A 17,070-nucleotide genomic window follows, 5' to 3' on the forward strand; every position below is an offset into this window, starting at 1 on the left:
CAATATGGGATATTAATTATATAATTATATATTAATAATAATTATTAATAATAAAATATTAATTATATAATATTAATATATTAATAATAACCACAATATATTATAATATTTTTATAATAATGATTTAATATAGTAGCAATATAACATATTAATTATATAGTTATATATTGTTAATAAGATACTAATCATATAATATTAATATATTAATAATAACTATAATATATTACAATATTATTATAATAATAATTTCTATATTAACAATATAACATAATAATTATATAATTATATATCAATAATAATTATTAATAAAAGGATATTAATTATATATTATTATAATAATTATTTAATATATTAATAATATAAGATATTAATTATATAGGGTCCGTCTAATTTGCTGCCGGCAGCATTTTAGCCGGAGGTGCTGCCGGGTTTTTTATTTTATTTTGTGTTGTCCAAACAATAAATCCAAACCGTTAGATGTTTAATCTATATTATAATCTACTGGGAGATCAAATTTTACATTTTTTGGAAATTTTTTACTATTTATTAAGCTAGTTTGAAAACCGTTGTTTTCAGTAAATTTCTGCAGCATTAAAATCAGCGGTTTTCAAATTAGCTTAATAAATAGTAAAAAAATTCTAAAAAATGTAAAATTTGGTCTCCAAGTAGATTATAGTATGGATTAAACATCTAACGGTTTGGATTTGTTGTTTGGACATCACAAAATAAATAAAACGTGGCAGCACCGTCGGCAGAAATGCTGCTGGCAGCAAATTAGCCACAGCCTAATTATATAATTATATACTAATAATAATTATTAATAGTAATATAATAATTATATACAAATAAAATATTATTATAATTTAAAATTAAATCACCATGTGATGTGGTTTAATTTAGGTTGGCCTCAAGATCGACTTATATCATTTTAGTCCGATTCAATTAACACTCATTTAATGAAATAACAAAGCCTAAACTCCTTATTGCACGCCACAACTTATTCCAGATCTCTCTAAAAAAAATAATCCGCTGCGACAGAGCCTCTCGTTAGTCCATGTGTTCCAATTTTGAATTATAGAAGGCCAATAAGTTCTCATATATAGAGGTTCTAATGTCTTATTATCTCTCATATTTTATATACACACACATTCATATATAGAGAGAGAGTAAATTTCAAAGCACCATTTATATGCATCTGGTACGAAAACAAATATTTTTTCTAGTTCGCCATGATACCTCAAATATTATTACACAAAAAAACACAGGTAGAATGCAATAATTGCATGTTGCAAAAGTCTTTAAATGTGTTTGAACAATTTCGTCTTGATTTCGTCCCATAAAATTAACAAAACTGACTATCAAACTCCATATATATGATTTAATACAAGTCAAAGTGCCCTTATATCACGTGAAATATTTAAATTTATAAATAAATTTAAATATTATCTAATATACAGTTAAGATGATCATGGTGCTTGGGAGCACCTTTCAAATGAATTTTCATATCCAATTAAACCATTTTTTAGAAAAAAATTGTTAATATGTGAAAACTGTCACTGTGACATCGACAATCCACAAAGTCTTGCAATGTTGTCAATCAAGAGGTCATGTGATAAATTAAGCTTCAAGTTAATTTACCAATAATTGCTACCATTATTGAGCTTTTACCGACATCACTACTGGTACGGGTGCTGGTAACAAAAGTCCTAGCAGAGCAAGCAATTTTACTGTTTTCTCTTTCTTTTAAAACTTCAATCTGCTACATCAAATTAGATTTAATGTAATAAGACTGTCATCCTCTTTAACAATTTGTTTTGTACTATCTAATCTCATAAACATACATGTGTAAAACAGAAACCATTAGGTAAAGACAGGGCAAACATCATTGACTTTGATTCCTGGTGCGGTTGGACATTTCGCCAGTTGGCAGTGGTCATCGAGTTCTAGGCCCCACCAGTTGATCCCTTCTATATTCTGTCCCTGTAATGTCACATAGGCAACTATAGCCATGAATGCCACGCCGGCATCCAGACCGGCCGACAATACATAGTTGTGCCGAGCCCACCATCCCTTGTATCTTCGGTACACAAAGAAGTTGAAGACTACACCTACTAGGCCCCACATCAAGTAGTTGACAGATCGAGCCGGGGGCATACTCCCAGTAGCACCTATTAACATTTTGTTTTTGAGAAGAATTAGGAAACTATTACACCAAAATCGGATTACTGTTTTAAGTATTTAGTACCAGTATGGGTATTGACATGCTGTTATATATAATTAGGAAACTACGCATCCGTACCTATTATAATGGGCATGTTGATGAGTTTGATCCACTTCTTGTCAGGATAGAGAGCAGACAAAATCCACACAGGCAGAGGTGCAAGTAGCCCGGCTAAGAAAAAGTAATTCATCTTGGCATAGAGACCGAGTCGACCAAACATCCGAAGTGGGCCCACCACTCCCCATATAATGGAAGCATTGTAAAATACATCATCTCCTGGGCAAGTCCATGGGCTCCCTTCGGCCAGTGCCTTTGTCTGGTCACAGATGCCATCGACTGTTTCTAGTAGCCACCATGATGTGCCAAAATACACTGAAGAGGCAACAATTGTGCCTACTAACTGTTGATGAGATGTGTACGAACTTCATGAAATGAGTTGTTATAGCTCTTTAGAAAACACTTGTCCTGTGAGTAAAACTCTGAACAAGCTGGTTTGCTATTTCTTTTTATTATACTAGCTGGACGAAATTTATTAGCATCTTAATTAGTTAATATTTGTTGGATATATCAGACATTGAAATTGTACTGGTGAGGTAGTTCAGTAAAAGTATATGTGCTTAATTTACTCTGTACTATACTACTATTGCACATACAGGTTATAGATCTGAGTTTTTATCGAATCAGATTATGGTTATGAGCTTGAAAAATGAAGCTAATTGAGTTGGTAATTTGGTATAGTTACCAATGGTGGCTGGTTCTTATTCCTCAAATTATCTCATATATAACAAAGCATCAATATAGGTAGTATAACTAATTAACAAACTTTCTTTTGTTGCCAGTTTATTCGTGTTTTGTTCCCATTAGCAGCACGTAGAGAAGTTTATTTATTAAAAAAATATCAAAATAAACTACTAGAGTGAACTGACCTGGACGACAAACATGGAGCGGGGAGGAATCTTCATATAGTGGCCTAGTTTGAAATCTTGGAGGAACATAATTGCCTGTGACATGCTTACATAACCATATGTTTTGAATGCCACATTTGCAAGTGGTCTTCCAGGATATATGTACCCTATTATTAGCTCTGTTATCACATTCAACCCTGGTCCCTGATCCAATAGAAATTTCAAAATGCTAGCACCTTAAAAAAAAAAAAAAAGATACTGTTTTTTTAATGTTCAAATAATGAAAAACAGGGACCGACTTGATTTGTCTGCGCTGCTATAATGCCAACTGGGAGCGTGAAGAGAAAAGCAAGTCCAGCTGCAAGGAAAACACCCCAGTACGGTAACTGCAGTTGCTTGCCAAAGCCTTCACATGACAATACAGCGAGGCCAATTACTCCGACAAGCATCACCTGAAACCACCACTCTGGTACCGGCTTATAGTTCGTCTTCATTAGTCGAGTATGTATGTCACCAAATTCATCTTTAAAAGTAGCCTTTGTTTGTCTCCATATTGTTCTGTATAAAAAAAATGTCATGACAATAAACTTGGACAGGAAGCAAATGACTGATATGATCTCTTCCGTATAACAGATTAAATTTTTTCTGAACCTTGGGTAGTTATGCATGTCAGTCGGGAAAAAAAATACTGCCTGATATAATGCTAATGCACTCAAAAATTTGGGACTGGAATGGTTGTGTTCATCACATATACCACAGGTCCTATTAATTTTGTGTACATTTTTCAATACAAGAACTAAAAGGACAAGATTCAACCCAAAAAAAGAAAAAAACCTAATGTGGTTGATCTTAACATATCAATGACAGTCAACACAAACTCTGGTAATTTTGACCTAGACAAACAGAAGCTATTCAATATTATTTGTCAGGAATTTAGTTCAGTCAACATTTACCGTCCATGAAAAAGTGCGACATGTGACAGCGTAGCCGCCAGTGTGGCAAAGCTCAAACCATATGTAAGCACAAAAAAGACACTCAAATTAATCTGTCCAATGGCATCGTATCCCTTCTGGTAAAATGTGAAGCTCCTCTCGTCAAGCACTTTTCTGACATCATATGCAGTCCCATTGCTCATAAACACATGTGAAGAAATAATTGGAAATCTCTTTGCATCGTAAGCATTAGTCCAATATGCAATTGGTACAATAATATACACAATTAAGAAAAAACCAGCCATGATGTTGATTATAGCGAACCCGGGAGTGGCTAACGGGCTGCCCAGAAATCCGGCCACAGTTGACCAATCAAGACCGAAGGATCCAATACCGAGTCCGTATACGCCCGACCCGATTTGTTGTGCAGTGACCGAGTTCTTGAAAATTAGACAGATGAATGAGATTGCAGATATGGAAGGGAAGAGGTAGTTTGGTACGATGTAGTATGCGAAGCTCGCAATGAAAACTATGAGGAAAAACTGAAGCCTCGTCATCCCTCCTTTTGGTCTTTTCTCATCTTCATGCAATGCTCTATCGACATGCATAATATAAATAACAAAATTCTCCATTACATTTTTTTATTACTATTAGTGTTTTATAATGCAGTTTTCAACAAGAATGCAGAGGAACACTGCATATAGCAAAAGCAATTGCATTGTTGCATGCATTTTATATAACTTGTGTTTAAAAATCCGCATAAGCATCCAACATAACCTGTTAGATGCCGCATAAATAATTTTGCACGCAAGTATGTGACTATCTTAATAAATTGTGTCTCTGCATATGTATTTGCATATTTAATCTGCATATTGTGTATCACAGTTCCTTTTTAGATGTAAAACAATTGACCGTTATGTCTATGTTACTGCATTTGAAACACTGAAATTCGTTGCCTCAATTTAGTTTTGTCATCATATCTGGCCTACTTTAAGTTAACTATTTACATCTTTCCTTTTTCTTAGATAAAAGCAGTGAATTCATTATACCAATACCATTACCACATGATTGGATTGTGAGGTCCTGTATATGGACATGGCAAGATATATAACAAATATAAAATTGATGTTAAGACATGAGAAGCAGAGAGCGCAAACCTGAAGAGAGAAACTTGGACCAGGTTACCGGGCCACCACATGTATGGGGAATCTACTAGGAACTTTCTAAAAAGCCCAGCCCAACCATAGCCCATTAGCTGATATTCCAAAGATCACAAAATATCAGATGTACACTCTGAAGCTATGTTAAATAGTAAATTGTTAATTAATAATTATGTTTCAAAAGATTAATGATACATGACGACATGTTTTAGTTATAAGATTGTACATGATCATTGTTGGCTCTGTTCTGTCAGTGTCAGTAGTACTAGTTATATATAATTGGGAGTGTCTGATCTCTCTGTCCTGCTATAAAGCAATGCTTTAATATGTTAGGTAAGAAATATATTCACAAAACTGTTCTTAGTTAAGTATATATGTTAGGTAAGAAATATATTCACAAAACTGTTCTTAGTTGTCCTTTGATATACGACCGTAACTGAGATTCACTTGCAGTCTGTGTGGTTGCAGCAATAAGGACTCTGATCTTTTATAAAGGCAAAATTTCATGTATACCCTTTAAAAACTTCAAAATTACGTATTACCCATAAAAAATCCATAATATATTTTACCTTTCTAAATTTCACAAACCCACAATTTACCCAATTTATTGTATTTTCTATTAAAAACTCATTTTAAATTTATAATATCATGTAACTTGGTAAATTGTTCGGAACATTTACAGTTGAGTAGCTCAGTTGTTTTTAATGCGTTTTTAAAGCAGGGTTAAACAAGCGAATAATCTAAGTTTGGTACACCATGTTGTCCTGCATGGCTGTATATATATATAGAGTTAGGCTGGGGTGCTATGGATAGCATAGTGGCCTCCCGTGCTACGGCTCAATATTCAAGTTTTCAAAATCCAAACGGTCGATCCGAACCGTTCATCTTATTCTCCATATTAATATCTGCTTGGAGACCAAATTTTATAATTTTCTGAATTTTTTTACTATTTATTAAGTCACTTTGAAAATCGTTAATCCAACGGTTTTACTGTTTTGTGCAGCCACCGTTGGATCAACAATTTTGTAAATTACTTAATAAATAGTAAAAAAATTCAGAAAAATGTAAAATTTGTTCTCCAAGCAGATATTAATATGGAGAATAAGATGAACGGTTCGGATCGACCGTTTGGATTTTGAAAACTCGAATATTGAGCTGTAGCATAGAGGCCTCTATGCTATCCATAGCACCCCAGCCTAACTCTATATATATAGAGAGAGAGAGAGAGAGAGGGGTTGACTTGGGTGAGTCATGGCTCACCAAGCGTTTGTACTTCACGCCGTATTTTTGTTTTAAAAGTCCAAACAACCGATCCGAACCGTTAGATGTGATATCCATATTGAAATGTGCTTGGAGACCAAATTTTATATTTTTTGGATTTTTTTTACTATTTATTAAGCATTTTTGAAAATTGTTATTTTGCTGTGAACAATAAAAAACAGTAAAATTTTCTGGACCATCAGATCATCAATTTTAAAAAATACTTAATAAATAGTAAAAAATTTCCAAATAATGTAAAATTTGGTTTCCAAACACATTTCAATATGGAGATCACATCTAACGGCTTGGATCGGTTGCTTGAATTTTCAAAATGACTAAAATGAGCCATAACTCACCAATGCGCTATGAGTCATGGCTCATTTTAGCCCAACTCTCTTTTTACCATAGCACCGTAGCCAAGTCCTATATATATATATATATATATATATATATATATATAAAAAGACAACAAGTGGCTATTCCTGACCCATGAATCTTGAATCATTGTAGCTAAAAAGGCATCCTTTTGAACACAAATAGGATCGTTTCATTTAATAGACCACAAGATTTTCCATGTCTTCTCTCTTTTACTTTGAGGGGCAGATCTGGATCTTGCATTAAACAGCAAGGATAAATGGAAAACCAAGATGAGCTGCGGTTTATATTACTTGGTACCTACAAACTACTGGTCTATTGGTCCTACCAAATTAAATTGTAATAAAGAGGTGTGCACGGGTCTTACGAAATTAATTACATAGACCCCAACATATCTGAACTACAACATGGGACTGCTTTTCTCTTTTTTTCCGGCATAACCGAAAACCATTTAATTCGAGTCAAGGTACTAATTGAGGGGTCAATAGGTGCTATGTATACTGCAATTATTTATGATTTAGAAAAAAAAAAAAAAAAAAATGGTGGGTGTCGATGGATGCCAACTATTCGAGTGATAGACGCTATAATATCTATATATCTCTTAGCTCCAATGTGAAAAAAAAAATCTATCAATGATAGTAATTACTAATTAGCTAGGTATAGTTGAACTGAAAAAAACAAGAAGAGAATGAGTTGTATTATTTTGTTGCCTTATAAATTTTTCTTGATTTGAATTTATTTGGTATATATAATAGTCTAAGGCCCGATAATAGTTGTCACTGTAACCATTGCCGAAATATGGCCACAGAAAAACATAGTATATTAGATAGCACAAGACTAAAAACTTGTGTTTTATGGAGGTTTTTAGATGAATATATGTCTTGTTACTTGCAGCGGTAAATAGTAATTGAGATTATATAAATTACCTGTGTGGTTTGAGTTAACATCATTGCTGCAACAGGATGCAACTTCCTATGATAAAAAGCCTTGACTATTGTAATGATATTAACCGCATAAACTGAATTCGAGCCTGAATTTGCGAAAATTGTGATTAACACATGCTCCTTGAGGTTGAATGGCCCGGGATTCAGTGAGAAAGACCAATTTGTTCCTCTAATTTTGATGGCTTTTGTAGGAAGGTACTTGGCCATGAGCTTGCCAATTGGAAGAGTGACGATTTGGGCTGAAATGGAGGAGATGTAAAGTGCATTTTGCCGGTACCCAAAGAATTGGTTCGAAAATGCGAGAGCTACACAGGAAATGAAGCCAAGTACCCATGTTCGAAATGTCAATGCAGGTATAGTCGGGTCGTCAGTGGTCGATACGGTCAGTCGGACTTCCTCAATCGGACAGTCATTTGTTTCATCTGTAGAGAAGTGTTTATTTTTAGATAAACTTAACCACCAAAACCACACCAATATTGTACGGCATTTTGAACCTAATTATTAGGATATTGAGATATACAGCATGAATGCTTCAATTGAAACTGTTGCAAGCCTTGTTATAATTGATAAAGAAAAAGACCAGACAAGAGAGAAAAATAAAATAGTACCTTCAATTGCAAATGATGCATTTTTTCCCTTTTCTCCAAGAGCTGTATCTTCTACTGGCGCCATTATACAGTCTCTTCAATACTGGGCCAATTATAACCTCCTCAAAGCTACATCCGTCAAACAAAGGAGAACCATGGTTAAGAAAATCTAATAGAAACATTTTACCTACTTAGCCGTACCGTCATTTCTAACAAGAAAGAAGCTTACGTGTTAACTGTTTTCACCTCATCCTGAAGAAAGATTGAAGTAAAAGAGGAGATGATCTACTTTGTAAAAGATATAGGTGAGGAAGTGGGGAGGGCCGGGGTTGATATATAGGTGACACGAGTCTGGATCCTCTGCGTTACCTCACCATTTGAGTTTGAATGCAGACCGTATGATCAGAATCCGAACAATTTGACCAAAACCTCTAATGCACGGGTCCATTTAAGATTCGTGTCAGTATATAATTATGAAACTCAAATGGTAAGGTACCTTAGGTGATATTTCTACATATAGGTGACCTTGCTAGAGCAGCAGTATCATATTTCTGGTTCTTTGATGGCACCTATATCCTTCTTTTTTTTTTTCCTTCCCTTTGGCACTGTTAAGTTTAGTATCCTTGTTTAATATTAGTCTTTCTTGGTTCTTTTTCTCGAATTTTTGGTACAACTTGAGTGGAGTGATCCATACTACTAACCTTTGTTGGTACAATTTGAAGCTCTTTCCCATGCCTTGTAGTAATTAAAAACCTGAGAAAATGTTTACCATAAAAAAGGCCAATAGGGCTTCTAATATTGATGTCAAATACGTAGATCTCTATGCTGCCATTCTACTGTCTTCTCCATTAAGTTTTTTTGAAGAAAAATATGGGTCGACTAGCCCGTATTTAATTGAAAGTCTTCTCCATTAAGTAATCATCATGAATTTTGGAAAGATTTCTCAGATCAAGAATAATCAAGAAAGTAGAACTTTGAAGAATGTTTAGAGATATATATATTTTTACTTTCATTAAATATTAATAATATTATAATTTAGTTATAGAAAATAATATCTCACATTATTTAGATTTAGATACATTGAATCTAAACAGAGTCTTAGCCTATATAAAGAGCCCCTTGGACTTGTAATGCATAACCATTTGAATACTAGCAATGAAGCTTCTTTTGATTTAAGAGTTGAGCCTCTCCTCTTTTACTGTCGTGGCTTGTTTTCACTTCTGTAACATAAATTGCATATTTCGCTGTAAGAGTTTAAAAACTCATTTATACCAACTGCTAGCATCTCTTGAAATCAAGGTTCTAAATAGCGATTATCGTTTTATCACTTTTAAGCTCTTACAAAGCTATAGCACAGCTATTCGTAGCGATAATTAGCTATTTAGAACCATGATAAAAAAAAATTGATAACGTTAGCTTTTAAGATTCAAAAAAAACTATTGCGCAGCTACAACTAGCTATTTAGAACCTGCTTGAGATAAAAGATAAAAAGTTAAATTTGTCTATTTATGTGAAATCTTTCATTTGAATTTTGAAATTGTGATTCCGTAAAATAATAATTTTTTATTGAGGATATAAAATATTGCATTATACACTGTATTTTTAGTTTTTTTTTTTTTTACCAATTATCCATATTCCAAAGTACAATGGGCTATTTGAACAGAGTTCATGATGGGACCACTGACACCACCTACTACTAAATAAGTTATCTTGGACCAAGACGCTCAGTAGTCAGTAGGACTAGTGCTTATCTAATTGTTCTCTATTTTAATAATTGGTAATTTCAATTTCAGATTCCAGCTGCCCGTGATGGACAACTTGCAAAAAAGAACACTTTTCTTTTGGTCCCGTTCGGCAACACATGGTGGATTAAATAATAATCCGTGCTAAGGAGGGGTTGTTCGGTAAGCTAAAGGAAGGGGCGAAGGATTAAGATGGCTAAAGGAAGCTAAAGGAAGGGGGGGAGGTGCCTTAAGGAACGGGCAGGGAATTAAGATCCGGGCAAAAGGAGGCTAAAGGAGGTTGTCTTAATCCGCGCTAAGGAACCGGTGTTCGGCAAGATTAAGTGGCTAAGGAAGCTAAAGGAGGCTCCTTTAGCCTTAAGGAGGCCCTAGCCGAACGGGGCCTTTGTGATTAAAAAAGAAAGCTAATTTAGGAAGTTGATATGATTTTTATGAGTTTTATATGCATATGAGAGTCGCAATTGCTGCAGCTAAATTGCAGTTAAAGATATTGATGGATTTAATTTAGTTTATAAATTTTTATTTTGTTTTTATTAGTCGTGTATTGAATGAAGTTCAACTAATTCTGTCAATTTTTTACCCTAAATTACCTCAATAATATTACCCTTTTCATTTAGATCCCATTTGATTGGTTTGCTGGAAAAAACTGAAAACTGACAAAAACACAAATAATTTGCAATTGAACTTTCAACTTATCAAATAAACTCCAGTGAAGTATCAATTTTTGATCTAGTGACAAAAGACAACGTTGACAGCCACTGTCAAGGTTTCAAAAAAAAGAAAAAAAAGAGACAAAAGACAACGCTCTCCGTATGAGGGGGATCCATGCTAGCCTAGCGAAGGTTGTCACAGTGGAACATATGAATATTTTATTAGTTAGATATGAATACTTTATTTGTTAGATATGCATACTTCATGTTAGATATGAATACTTCTTGGAAGAGGTGGGGGTGAGAGAGATGAATCTGACTTTTGAATGTTGAATTGTATAAATTATTTTGAACATGTATGAATACTTCGAAATCGTTAGTATGAATAAATTCTTTAGTTAGATATGAATACTTCATTGTTTTAGATATGCATACTAGTATGTTGAGAATATTTCTTGGTCCCAATCTGGACAGGTGTGAATATTATTAGTGTCAGGTGTGAATATTATTAGTGTCAGATGTGAATATTGTTAGTGTCATGTGTGAATACTTCATTAGTTAGATATGAATAGTTACATATATGAATATTTCATTTGTTAGATATTGAGTACTTCATTAGTTAGATATGAATACTTCATTTGTTAGATATGCATACTTCATGTTAGATATGAATACTTCTTGGAAGAGATGGGGTGAGAGAGATGAATTTGACAATGAATTTTGAATTGTATAAATTATTTCAAACATGTATGAATACTTCGTAATCGTCAGTATGAATACTTCTTGGAAGAGGTGGAATGAGAGAGATGAATCTGACTTTTGAATTTTGAATTGTATAAATTATTTCAAACATGTATGAATACTTCGTAATCGTCAGTATGAATACTTCATTTGTTTAGATATGAATACTTATTTATTTAGATATGAATAATATATAGATTCGATGTAGTGGTCCTCAATCTTGGTAAATGTCGCTTTCAGACGATTGCGGTCCCCAATCCAGGCTGTCACAAGACGTCAGCGGTCCCCCTGGTCGTTACTGGTCCCCTCCAGCTTGTGTTTACATATGACGAATGGTTCTGATAATAAGTATGAATACTATAAATTCGTAGATATGAATACTATAAGTTTTGACTATTAATAAAATAACATTAATCTTGCTCTTTGGTGGTAGTTAGCACGTTTTAACTATTTTTTTGTCTTTTAGCGCGGAGGACAGATAGGAGACTGAAGTAGGGGGACTGTTAGTCGATCCCTTAAAAAAATTCTAATAATGCGTTTCCTAATAATTCATCTAAAATTAAAGTCAATGTACCACTTCATTAAAAATAATGTCCAAATTACGAAAAAAGATGGATTTAAATCGTTTTGTTTTGGGCGCAAATTTAATAGTGTGTTTTTGTGTCCATATAAACTTTTAAAATAGCCAATTTTTCAATCTCTCTCTCTCTTTTTTTTTTTTTTTTTTTTTTTTTTTTTTTTTTTTGTGTGTGCGCGCGCGCAAACTTTCACGTCCTTAGCGGACAATTAGCTAAAATAGAGAGCTGTTTAGAAGAAGGTTATACTGATTTTTCGTATCAAACCTTTTGATTACTTTCATAGTTAGGCAAAGTATTGCTAAAACATCCTCTGTACTCTGTTAAAACATGTACTAGTTGGGATCAATGAAAAGGAATAGGAGCGAGAAATATAATTATAAGCAGAGTAGAAAATGAAAATCATGGTATATATGAGAATCTAAAAAATAAGATTTTTCACTAAAATTTTGCACTGCATTAAGAAGTAAAGTCCCATGTTTATAGGATTGCATTTCTTGCATAACAAGTCAAATCGAGAGTCACCTAAAAAATTTCTTTTGACATCTGCTAATAATCTGCTATGCTATGCCATTTTTTTTGGGTATTTATTTCAATGCTTTTTTACGGTTGCTGGTATCTTAAAAATTGAATTGGAGTATGTTATACCTTTTGTCATTTGTCTTAAAAAATTACGAAATGAATTTAATTGGTATCATTTATAACGTACAATCTGAATTCAAAATCAAGTTTCGAGTTATCCTAAAATCTGAATTCATTTTTTTTTTTTCAAATTTTAGGGGCAGCAAGGAATTAAGGGCTTGTCCTATAATTAAGAGTTGAAGATGTGATTGAATAATTGAGTTGGAGTGTGCAGCGAGAGATGAGGAGTATGTTGCTTCCATTATTAGTGATGTAGCCACTACAAGGACATATGTGTTATCTATGCTATTTTAGCCTTATTCATGGACTATATACATCGATTTGTAACTTTGTTGTGATGCTCGTAGGTTTCTTCTTTTTCGGGTATAACGTATAAGGGGGTGTAGAATTGTATTGAGGGGTAGAGGAAAATGGAGATAAATTGGTTTACAATGAGTATCTGATCAAATTCGGTTCGATGCTCGGTCAAAGCCGTTCTATTTGCATCGAGTGCGCACTTAATATGTACAAATCTCAAAACTGTCAGCACAAGTCTTATTGCATATCAAATGACTCCGACTGAATAATCGGGCCTAACAGGCACAAGTAGGAACATACTGGTAATCTAGGACAGGTCATAGAATAATTCTGATGCCTTGTAATTTCTAGACCTGATGTAATATTTTTGGTGTTTAATGCAAAACTTGACTGCATCAGTCAAGTATTCAAAAAAAGAAAAAGAATAATCGGGCCGAATTTAATTAGATGCCAATCAGACAGCCTCCGACTCTATCATACTTGGGCTATTAGATCTACACGGGGCCTCTAATGCTTTTGCTTTTTGTTTACAGCTAAACAGGTTGTTCTAGTCAGAATATTAGGAGGATTTCAGTGCACAATCACCTGCTGATCCCGAATCAATCAATTATTCAAATTGCATTTGTTTGGTAGATCACTGGATTGTTAATTTCACGCCATTGAAAAATTCAAACATCAATTAAATTATTAATTAATCAACATGATTTGTGTGTATCTGATATGTACAGTGTTTGATATCAGATACATATTATTTTGTGATATATAATTGTCAAATTTTATTTATGAAGTTCTTCTAGTTATCTAGTATTTAGTTGTAAGTTTTTTTATACAATCAATTCAGATGTTTCTCAATATCACGTTCGTTATTAATTAGCCTTAAAAAAAGGGTACCTAATATTACTTCTTTTGTGATCTTAAAAGATTATTTGTACATTACCTTCAATTACTTGCTCAAAAGAAAAAAAATAAATACTTTGCTTATTGGCCTTCCTAAATGTGTTCATGAGTAGAAATAAGTGATCAATTATACTGTTGTAGTTGTGCACGCACCACATATTAAGGGATAATAACAGATTTAGCTCAATGTGTTTCTACATTATTAATTCTTGACGACATAGATGTAATTTTTTTAATTTATGAGCTATGATATGATGTTTCGCAAAGTAAAGATGTGTTGATATATTAACTTTATATCTAAACTGCTCAATATAATCTACCTATATATTGAAATTATGTTAAAAAAAAATGAAAATTTACATTTCTTAGATTTTTAATTTCTTTTGGATAGGAAGAAAATATATTGATGTAAATAATATGGACTTCTAATTCTTTTTCTCAATTAAAAAAAATCTAAAGAATATATAATTTGATTTCAACAAGGTATCGATATGATTCGAATTGACCATTCACAATTTAAAAATTAAGATTATATTCTCAACTTTTGCTTGGATTGAAACATAAGACAGCAGAAATTGTGCTCAATTCAAGGAAACATAACCCTGCATACGATCCTTATTCTTTTTTTTTTTTAAAGTAATTTTCAATAGAAAAGACCCGGTACAATTATTATCAAGAAAGAAAAATAGTAAAAAGAAAAAAAATTAGAACTCTCTGCATTAATTAACTAATGCAAGCATATAGTTCCATCATTTATCAGAGATAAAATGAACAAATATAAAATCAAGACACAATAACCTAGCAGAACCGGGTCGACAGGCTTTGCACTCTATGAGTTAGGCGACCAAGCCTCAGGCGGATCCTGAGGGACCGCTAGCGCTAGTTGGTCCACCAGCGGCAGGTCCATCGGTCACGGTCGATGATGGACTGGGTGCATCAGCTGCTGTAGGTGCTATATTCAGGGTAGCAGTCTCTGATGCGGGGGAATCCTTAGACTTCGACTCGACTTCGCCGACAAAAGCGCCAGCAATGACGAGGAAGAGAACAGCAAACGCAACAACACGGGCCATGTTTGATTTTGCAAGAAAATAGGCGCTAAGATGAACAATCTAAAATGTCTGTGAATTTAGTGATTTCTTGGTGCAATGATTTGGAGAGGGTATGAGAGGGAGGATTTATAGTAGAGGATGACAGGGGAAAGACAATTCACTAGTGGTGGTGCGCTTAAAACGGTGCTTTTGTGTTCTTTTACTTTTTTTTGAGAGAAATCAAATTTTGAAAGTTCACCTCTCTCTCTCTCTCTTTTTTAACTCAAATTAGTCAACAAATAAAATGAACCGTCTGTTATGAATTTTAAAGATTTCCAATGTCTATTAATTTGCCTGGAATTTTTAAAATAGTCCTGAATTCTTACAATTAATATCATTTTGAACAAACTCAAATTTTAAATTTCTTCAAATAATACCGATTTCTTTTGAAAGAATTCACATCTCTTTTTAATTCAAATTTGTCAACAAAGAATTTGAACCGTTTGTTATTAAAAATATCCGATCTCTATTATTGCTTGGGAATTTTTGAAATTAATGATCCGAATTCTTACAATTGGCTCAATTTTGAACTAATTAACTCAAATTTAAAATTACTCCAAATGATACGGACTTGTTTTGAAAGAATTCATATCTCTTTCTAACTCAAATTCCTCAACAAATAACTTGAACTGTTTGTTAAATTTTTTAAAGATTTCCGATCTTTATTGATTTGCCTGGAAAATTTCAAAATAGCCCAAATTCTTACAATTGAGCCGATTTTGTATTAACTAAAATTTTGAGCTATTTCAGAGGATACGAACTTGTTTTTATGTTGGCAGTTGGATCGATCGCTTGGGACTTTTTTCATAAACCATAATTAATAAAAGGTTTTTTAGGGAATCAATATGATTGATTTTTTTTTTTCAAAAATCATAAGGACCGTGGGAACCCCACGGTCTCAAATTGATTTTTTTTTTTTTTTTTTTTTTTTTTTAAAAACAGATTTTTTTTTTCAGACCGTGGGGTTCCCACGGTCTTAATTTTTTTTTTTTTTTTTTTATAAAACATAATTTTTTTTTTAATTTTTGTATTAAAATATTAGAAATGTTGAATATATTTCTTTGAAAATAGATGAAATACAATATAATTTGATTTATTAGAAATATTGCAATAAATAACCCGGATCAATATTTTTCAGGTCGGGTTTTTCGCGGCTGTAAGAAAAATTAATATATTTCTTTATGTGTTATTAGAAAAAAAATAAAAATGCTTAGATTCTGAGTTATTGATCCCGGTTCAAAAGTCACTTCTAGGTAATCCAAAAAATATTGTGATCTTTCTAGTAAATTTAATTTATGAAAAGTTGTATCTATTTTTGAAAAAAACAATAACTTTTAAGTTATTCAATAATTGTTATTAAAAAGAATTCTCAAAATAGATATAACTTTTTATAAATTAAATGTCCTAGAAGGATCACAATATTTTCTGGATTATCTAGAAGTGACTTTTGAACCGGGATCAATAACTCAGAATCTAAGCATTTTTATTTTTTTCTAATAACACATAAAGAAATATATTAATTTTTCTTATAGCCGCGAAAAACCCGACCTGAAAAATATTGATCCGGGTTATTTATTGCAATATTTCTAATAAATTAAATTATATTGTATTTCATCTATTTTCAAAGAAATATATTCAACATTTCTAATATTTTAATACAAAAATAAAAAAAATTCTGTTTTATAAAAAAAAAAAAAAAATTAAGACCGTGGGAACTCCACGGTCTGAAAAAAAAAATCTGTTTTTTTAAAAAAAAAAAAAAAAAAAAAAAAAAAATCAATTTGAGACCGTGGGTTCCCACGGTCCTTATGGTTTTTGAAAAAAAAAAATCAATCATATTGGTTCCCTAAAAAACCTTTTATTAATTATGGTTTATGAAAAAAATTCGATCGCTTGCCTTTTTCTTTTCTTATTTACTGTTTCGATTTGGGAATTCCCTAGCTGTTCTGCATTCTGTACAGGGGTCTCTTATGTAGTTCGTAGCTGTTAGACTTAGACTCTGCATTGTGGGCCAATCTTGGTCAGGAATGCGTGATAGGGAGACTCTGTAAAAG

At 32.7% G+C, this 17,070-nt stretch overlaps 1 protein-coding gene across 1 annotated transcript; it reads right to left on the minus strand.

Moving 5' to 3' along the window:
• Positions 1-1,730: 1,730 nt before the first annotated feature.
• On the minus strand, positions 1,731-8,684 carry LOC144559840 (oligopeptide transporter 1-like). The gene is made up of 9 exons (XM_078308987.1): positions 8,614-8,684; positions 8,406-8,513; positions 7,780-8,219; positions 5,216-5,313; positions 4,080-4,652; positions 3,426-3,684; positions 3,148-3,330; positions 2,300-2,621; positions 1,731-2,168 (listed from the first exon to the last, which is right to left on the minus strand). The coding sequence occupies exons 2-9, from the start codon at positions 8,467-8,469 to the stop codon at positions 1,861-1,863; spliced, it is 2,247 nt and encodes a 748-aa protein (XP_078165113.1). The 5' UTR covers positions 8,470-8,513; positions 8,614-8,684; the 3' UTR covers positions 1,731-1,860.
• Positions 8,685-17,070: the final 8,386 nt, after the last annotated feature.

This window comes from Carex rostrata, chromosome 9 (genome assembly GCF_964058835.1).
Source record: "Carex rostrata chromosome 9, lpCarRost1.2, whole genome shotgun sequence".
Taxonomy (NCBI): domain Eukaryota; kingdom Viridiplantae; phylum Streptophyta; class Magnoliopsida; order Poales; family Cyperaceae; genus Carex; species Carex rostrata.